The sequence below is a fragment of the Populus nigra genome, chromosome 11, assembly GCF_951802175.1.
Source record: "Populus nigra chromosome 11, ddPopNigr1.1, whole genome shotgun sequence".
Taxonomy (NCBI): Eukaryota; Viridiplantae; Streptophyta; class Magnoliopsida; order Malpighiales; family Salicaceae; genus Populus; species Populus nigra.
This window is the reverse complement of record NC_084862.1, coordinates 11,209,342-11,218,276: the sequence shown is the minus strand read 5'-3', so window position 1 is coordinate 11,218,276 and position 8,935 is coordinate 11,209,342. Positions and strand designations below refer to the sequence as shown.

General features: G+C 33.1%; 1 protein-coding gene across 1 annotated transcript; it reads left to right on the top strand.

Moving 5' to 3' along the window:
• Positions 1-5,559: 5,559 nt before the first annotated feature.
• On the top strand, positions 5,560-7,581 carry LOC133668280 (transcription repressor MYB5-like). The gene is made up of 2 exons (XM_062088055.1): positions 5,560-6,027; positions 6,716-7,581. Exons 1-2 carry the CDS (start codon positions 5,726-5,728, stop codon positions 7,341-7,343), a joined length of 930 nt encoding a protein of 309 aa, XP_061944039.1. The 5' UTR covers positions 5,560-5,725; the 3' UTR covers positions 7,344-7,581.
• Positions 7,582-8,935: the final 1,354 nt, after the last annotated feature.

The following is an 8,935-nucleotide window of genomic DNA, read 5'->3' as shown; positions in this document are numbered from 1 at the left end:
GGTTGATGGAGTGATGGTGCATCCTTCTGACGGCGAAGCATGGAAACACTTTAACAGTGTGCATCCTCACTTTTCAGCTGAATCAACAAACATGCGTCTTAGGTTGTGTACAAATGGATTCAACCCATTCGGGTCATTTACTACTCCTTATTCTTATTGGTCGGTCATACTGAAGGTTTATAACTTGCCACCAGGGATGTGTATGAGGCCAGAGTTCATGTTTTTATCTATGGTCATACCAAGTCCGAGCAGCCCGGTCCGGAGTTAAACGTAAACGATGTCTTTGTTTTTGCAAAGCAATGTCAGCAAGTTTATTACACATACACCCCTTCTTTTAGAAAGGATCGATCAAGAGTGGATTGGTTTTCCGTTTTAAAAACAAAACCTAGGGGTCATGTCGAGCTTGTTTAGGATGAGAACGAAGACACAAGTATGCGAGATTAAGTCTTTTCAAGTTAGTGAGTTGGTTGAACCATATCGAGTTGCTCCTTCAGTTGACTTAGAAGAAAATTTAAATTTTCGTGTTATAGATGATAGTCTTGTTGATGTTGACGCAAAGTTGAATGTTGTTTTGAGCTCTAGCGGACAAGCAAATGTCGATGAAGATTATGACCATATTGAAGATTGCGATGAATGGATAACTATTCAATTGATGATGAAGAAGAATAAAATTCTGACTAACTATCAAAATGAAGCCCTATGTAAAACCCTTTTTTCATGTAATATAGATTATGGATGAGATATTTTGTAACACAAAATATGTATTGTTTAAGCACTGTTGTTATTGTTTTGTGCAATGGACAGTTTATCATTTAAGTGTTTGCAGGAAGGTAAATAGACAATACAAATATAATCTTTCTTGTACACTTACTGACGTCCATACCGACGAAATAAGGTCCGTCGGCATTTCACAAAGAGTTCAAAAATAATTACTTAAAATACCACACTTACCGACGGATAACATTTCGTCAGCATTTCACAGAGAGTTCGAAAATAATTACTTAAAATGCCACAATTACCGACACCCATACCAACAGATAACAGTCCGTCAGCATTTCATAGAGAGTTCGAAAAAAAATCACTTGAAATGCCACAATTACCGACGAGCATACCGACGGATAACAGTCCGTCGGCATTTCACAGAGAGTTCGAAAATAATCACTTGAAATGCCACAATTACCGACGCCCATACCGACGGACTAAACTCCGTCGGTAAGTTGTGGGTAATATTACCGACAAAATCACCGATGGACTGTGCGAATTCCAAAGGGCGATGCATTAAATGCATCTCTCACCGCGTGAGGTTGCCGACGGACCGCGAAAAATATGGAGGGTAATTAAAAATGTTGGTGCGAAATTCAAAAAGTACCGACGGATTTTCTAACGTCACCGACGGAATAAATTAAAATAATATTTTTTTTTATTTCCGTCGGTGAATCCGTCTGTAAAACTGCCCTATAAATCCCAGCGACCGCCCCTTCAGTTCATTTTTTCATCTCTTCCGTTCTTCACCTTCAATTTTGATTTTTTTTTCCTCTCATTTCTTTAAGGATTTCACCTACAATCTCTAGCAAGTGTTCTTGTGAATCTTCATCAGATTAAAAGGTATGTGTTTCCTCTATTTCATTTACTTTAAGGTTTTTTTTTTGTTTTAGCTATTTTTATTTTTTTATGTTTTTTGTTTTGGTGTATTTTATAATGTAGATAAAGTCTTCAAATCAACACATTATTAAGGTAAGCATGTTTCATTCCTAAAGTCTATAATTTTTTTTTTTTAATTTATTGAATATATTTTATTGTTGTATTGGCATAATTATTGAATAATTTGTTGAATTGTAATTGTTAATATTGAATTTACCTTAGAATTAGTAATTGAATATGTTGGAATAATTTGTAATTTTACTACATTATTGCATGATTTGTGTTTAATTATTTGCTTTAATTTTAATTGTTAGTCTAGAGTTTTTTTTTTAAATTATTGAATATTTTTTATTGTTTGTATTTATATAATGATTGAATAATTTGTTGAATTGTAATTGTTAATGTTGAATTTACTTTAGAATAAGTAATTGAATATGTTGGAATAATTAGAAATTTTACTACATTATTGCATGATTTGTGTTTAATTATTTGCATTAATTTTAATTGTTAGTCTAGAGTTTTTTTTTTTGAATTTATTGAATATTTTTTATTGTTTGTATTTATATAATGATTGAATATGTTGTTAATGTTGAATTTACCTTGTAATTAGTGTGAATGTTATATGTATAGATGTTAGGTTATATACAATATTAGTATAGATGGAGTCGATTGGTTGTGGCTTTTGTCAATATTTGCAGGTTTGTGGATTTGGATAGTATCCAGTATAGGGGAGGTGCTGTCAAATTTTTTTTAACATTCGAATTTAATTATATAATTATTCATATACAATTGTGTAGATGTGTAGAATGAAAACCAAAGATGGTCGCTCACGTATGGTCGCAACTAGTTCTTCTAGTAGCGAGGATGACGTATCCTTAGGTGCCTCTCAAGAAGAGGCACCTACGCCACCTGCACCGTCAACCGATACTACCTTTTCCAGCGCGGGTTCACAACGCAGAGGTGGCGTGCCTTCGTAGCAGAATCAATTCACCCGTAAGTACGAGGCAAAGTGGAAGGATGACCTTTCAATGTAAGTTTGTTGAGGTTTTAGTTTTTTCTTTTAAATTATAACATAATTTATGAACAACTAATCAATATTTCATGAATTTAATTTATTTTCAGATTCACAAACATTGAGGTCGCCCGAAAAATATCATTGGCGTTTAAATCGTCGATGGAGATTGTATTATTTCAATGGAGTCAGGTAACCAGACATCCTGAATGGATACCTCAAATCGATTCATGGTTTAACAGATTTGAGGTTGGTGTTAATTTCTAATTTCTAGCTTATTTCTAATAATTTATTAATATAATTGTAAATAAATTATTATTTTTATTTATCTAATTATTTATACACAGCATAAATTCGCCTGGGACAAGGCGCATGACAAAGTTGTGAGGAGGGTGTGGGAAAATCACGCGGCAACTAGGTCACATCGAAAACAATACAAGATTTTTTTAGAAAAAAATTTATATTTCAACTTCTAATTTCTCACTATGAAAGTAGGTTGCGTGATTTTTGGTATGAATCACAAAAAAGGCAAAAAAAAACTGCGAGAGATAGGGGTCTCCAAGGCTGGAACGACGTGGCGGTTTGGAGGGATTTCAAACCGATATACATCCTGGAAGATATATCCCCGCACTATCTTGAGCACATGACGTCTGAGCGGTTCACACGACGCTCACAGTCCGATGCTGGCAACGCACACCGATGGAATATTTCCGTCAGTAAAACTGTGAAATTTTGTAGTGATCGTCGACCCTGAAGTTGACTGTCTTTTTCAGTTTAGTCCTTGGTCTCTGGTTTATGCAATTTGACCCTCAATTGATCAATAAACTTCTATTTTTTTCAATTTGACCCCTGATTCGGTTAATTACAGCCCCTCTATTTACGCGCCTTTTCCAATTTGGTCCTTACTTTTCAGATTTCTTCAATTAAGTCTCTAATTGGCCATCGAACTTCAATATTTATGCATTTAAGCCCCTGATTTGACCAAATCAATTCTTAAAAAATATAATTTGACCCCGTAACTTTAATTTCTTCCAATTAAAGCCTAAATTGACTTAAAAACACAATTTTTTCTTGCAATCAAACTCTCCATTAATTCAATTAAACCTTCAATAAAATTTAATTGAGTCCATAAACATCTGATTTTGGACTTTTCTTCCTCAGGGCTCTCATTAATCAACAAAATACTATCAAATTTTAATCTTTGTATTTTGGAACCTCCATAACCAAATTCTAGCCATTTTCAGGACGCTTTGGCATCCTCTTCTTACTGCTATTATTTTTTAGATTTTTTTTGTTTTTAATTCGAATATGTTTTTGATTTTTTTGGAAGAGAAAAGGTGAATTTAAAGAATAACTAAAAAATAGGTTATGATAATAGTTTTAAAAACAATCTGAATGTTAGGTCAAATAAAGACTAAAAGACTATTTAGAAATACAATCAATCATATGGTTGCCTGCATTTCCATACAAGACCTACATTTCTTTCACCCTCACTTTTATTCCATTGCCACCATCACTTATAGTATTAACTTTAATTTTTAAAGTATATTATTGTATTTATTATTATATTATTATTACTTTAGTGTTAGTTTTAAAATTCATTCTATTCCTAATTTCTTGAAATGAAAATATATTTTTCAATTTTCATTCCGATCCCATTCAAAATATCCAATTTCCGAAAATAGAAAACACCTAGAAAGTTCAAAGATGTTAAAGGACATGGATCAAGGTTGTTAAAATCGCAATTTTAACACAGCACGGAAAATGCAAAACAAACTTGGATCGTAAAATCGTAAGGAATTTTAAAATACATTAAAAAAATTCATGCTTCAAATAAAAATTCATACATAGTTCAAGCACCTTAAAATACATGCTTCAAATAAAAATTCATACATAGTTCAAGCATTTTAAAATACATGGTTCAAATAAAAATTTATATATAATTTAAATAACTTTTCATTAACTAATAATTAACAAACTTAAAACAAACAATTTGTTGGTGTGTCATGTAAACTAAAACGAACTTCATCGCGATTTCTTCATTTTGTATGAACCTAAATAAACAATTCAAATTTATAAGATTTTTATCAAATATTATAACATTTAAAATAATATTTTTTATATCAACACATTAAAAAATCTAAAAATATCAAAATTAAATTAATTTTAAAAAAGTTAATTTTTTTAAAAACAACTAAAACAAATATAAAGCAATGTTATATTCTAAAGAAGTAGAGTAAATTGCAATTGACAACTCTCTCTTAGTGTCAAGATCTACACTCAATTTAATTTAACTAAACTGCAGCCCTAAATTATTTAGAGTTGATACTTGACAGAGATTCATCGAACAACATGTTAGAAAGGGTAAGTTGCCCAACATGATAGAACAAGGTAGAAGAGACATGAAAAATGACAGGAGTCGTCTAGCTTATGCAAAAATTAATTTTAAATAACAAGGAAACAGTAACAATAAACAAGGACTTGTTGTTTCATTGTTTCTCGTGCTACACGGACACTGCACTGCACCAAATGCTAATAGTCAGTTGACACCACCAATAGTTAGTCGACACCATCAATAGCAATTGCAATTTATTTTTTGCATGTAAAATCGTTAAATCAATGGTAAAAACACGATTTTACAGCATTTTACCTGATTTTAACTATTTTACTCGATTTAACTTGATTTTATATATTTTCAAGTTTTATAAATGATTTAGTACATAAAACCTATATTAACTGGTAAAATTATACATAAATTTACAAGTTAAATCATAATTTTAATAACCTTGATATGGATGATGTTGTTGAGGTAGAGGCTCCCTAGGCAGGGCCTACCTGAACACATATGAACTTGAATCTTATCCATGCGAGTTTAACTCTAAATTAATTGGGATCACATACTAAAATCCCGCCGCCCATCCCTATACTATTTACCATCTGTCCACGTCCGACCTTTCCACTTCCTCTACCTTCACGGCCTTGCTACATAGTACATACCCTTCGATTGTTCTTGTTCTTGGCAGAAAACAAGATCACTGTATTAAATAGGGAGTCAAGATAATATAACCAGAGATGAGGAATCTATCCTCAACAACTTCAACAAGGAGCAGGAGTGTGCCTACACCATGTTGTAGCAAGGTGGGCATAAAGAAGGGGCCATGGACACCAGAAGAGGATGAGCTCTTGGCAAACTACATCAGGAAAGAAGGTCAAGGGCGATGGCGCACGCTCCCAAAGCGGGCAGGACTTCTTAGGTGTGGTAAGAGCTGCCGCCTCCGCTGGATGAACTATCTCAGGCCTTCTGTTAAGAGAGGGCGTATTGCCCCAGATGAGGAAGATCTCATTCTTAGGCTTCACAGGTTGCTTGGTAACAGGTATTTGTAATATTCCCTATGTAATGATCGGATTTTATGGTCTCGGGGTTGCTGATTCTTTTCTCTCTATTCCCATCAGCTGGGATATCCATAATTAGGTTGATTTGGATCTCTCTCTTGTTTTTAATTTATTCTGTTTTTTTTTAGGGTTTTGTCATGCTCTTCCTTCCTCAAATTAAAAACTAGAAAGCTTGACTTTCGATTAACACTTGTTTAAATTGTCTGAGAAACGTAATTGTTGGGCTTTAACTGAAAAGGGTTTCCCCTTGTTTATTTCTCTTACCTTTCGCTTAGCAATCCGAGGTTCGATCATCTCATGAATCATGATGATCCGATCTCCATCTTTTTTGGAACACCTATATATTCATACATGCATGTACGTGTGTGCACGTATTTATGTTTTTTTTTTTCTTTGATAATCGTCGTATTTATGTTATTCTTCCTTTTGTCTTCTTTTCTGGTTCCTATAGCAACAGCGTTCTAAAACTAACTCCAATGTATTGTATTACTTTATTTGTCAACGTTTTACACAGTTCGATTAATAGAGAATAGAGAGTAGATGGGCAGATTTAGGGCTATTGGAAGTCGCCTTTTGGTTTTTGAATTTGAAATAACTTAGATCGATGCTTGCTAGTTAGTAATTTTGTCTGTCAATCTTACTTTTGTTTGGTTTTCCTTCTTGGAACAGGTGGTCTTTGATAGCTGGGAGGATACCAGGGCGCACAGATAATGAGATTAAGAATTACTGGAATACCTGTCTCAGCAAGAAGCTCATTAGCCAAGGAATAGACCCTAGGACTCACAAGCCTTTAAAACCTAACCCCGATTCCTCAGAAATTGCAAATGTTCCAGTCCAGAATTCTAACCCTAAATCTTCTCCACTGGATGAGAATGGGAGGGTCTATCGAGCTGTAGCCACTAGGGTAAGTGAAAACTTTACAGGGACTAACCTGGATCAGTCTCCTAACCAGGTTGCTGCTGATGCTACCGAAAACTGGCCAAATCGTGATGGTTTTAATATGGGATCATTACAAAGTGGCCATGGACGAAAAAATGAAGATCATTTCATTGAAGATATTGGAAATGAGGACACTTTCTCCTCATTTCTGGATTCCTTGCTCAATGAAAATGTGTTCGTGTATCAACAACGACAACAGTTACAGCAGCAAAATATGTTTGGACCTTCTTTTAAACTTGCGGTTTCTTCTTCACAAATTCTCAGTCACGCAAACATTTGGGAAGCTGAAGTCTCGCCTCCAATGGCAGCCTTAGGTGACAAAGGCGTGGGTGGGGCTTCAAATAGTCTTCCAGTTTGAACTCAATCCTTCACCACAAGTGCTTAAAGAAAATCAAACGGGTGTGATTAACGGTATGTACTAATGTAATTGTATTGTGTTGTTCCAGTAATTCAGTGTGATTATTAAAATATTCTTGCTGTTCGAAATTCTACGTGTGATGATTGTTTAAGGTAAAATGTTTCACGTACTATATGCATTGCTGTATATGAACTTTGTTCCATACTAGCCAAGCTCAAAGTGTTCTAAGTCTTGCAAATTATGAAATGTATGCGGTTCAATCTCCCTCCCTCCCTCCTTCTCACACACGCAAACCCTATTTTCTTTAGTTCATTCGGAAAGTCTGTGGATCAGACTCCTAATAATGACAGCTAATTCTTATCGATATGTCAGTGAAAAGGTAATTAATACGAGGAAATTTCTCACTAATAGTACATAAACAAGAACATCTATAATTACATTAATGTTTTTGTTGGCACTCAGAATAGACGACAAAGACATAGACAAAGGGAGCTGATATAGGAAACCATATTTTAAATCTGTGATTAAAATGTAAAAGAACTCATTGCATTGGAAAAGAAGCTTTCGCATCGTTTGAAGGCAATTTAAAAGAAATTAAATGAAAACAAAAAGAAAAACCTAGAATTTTGAGTTAAAATGAATTTCACCCTCGAACTTTATTTTTTATATAAAAAATAAGCTTTTTTTATTATTAATTTTGACTGCATGTGATAATCTAAAAACACAAAATGTGTCATGAAAATACATGATTTAAGAATAAAAAATAAAAGGATTAATGAAGGGATTAAAACTTGGACACAAAGAGCTTATTTTTAACCAAAAAAAATAGTTTATGTTCTCGAATAAAAAAATAAATTTCAAAAACTAAGTTTGGTTTGACATAAAATTTAAGGTAGTTTTGGATATTTAGCCTTTAAAAGGCATAAATAAAGGGGAAATAAAGAGCAAAAGGAAGCTTTTCTACTTGGAAAATGATTCATCAACAATGTTGGAGGAATTTGGAGTAGACATTCACATCTATTTTCACATAATTAATAAGCAAATATTTCTGTGTTGAAAATATTCTACTAACTGGCAGTCCCACACAACCGTTTTAAATGTTTATAGTACTGTATTTTAACTTTTGTAACCGTTTCTGTGTTTAAATATACTACTAACTGGTGTGTGCATGCGCCTTCTTAAAATTTAGCTGAAACATCCATGTCTAATTTCATAAAAAGGGTGTAATACCGTTCTATAGTTTTATATATACTGCATTATGTAGCCGTAGACTTTCCTTCACTATTCATTAATAAGTGGGGGTGTTTGTTTTTGTGGTTGAAATTGTGTTTTGTGATTTTTTGAATTCGTATTGTTTGAAATTAATTATTTATTGATGTTCTCGAATTATCATTTTGATATGCTGTTGTTAAAAATAATTTTTTTAAAATAAAAAAATATTATTCTCGTATATTTTTAAATGAAAAACATTCTGATAAGTAACTGTTACTATACTCCCAAATACTGTGTGCTTGGTAACGCGGTGCAATGTATTTTTTCATTGAAAATACATTAAAATAATGTTTTTTAAGATTTTTTACACTGACATATCA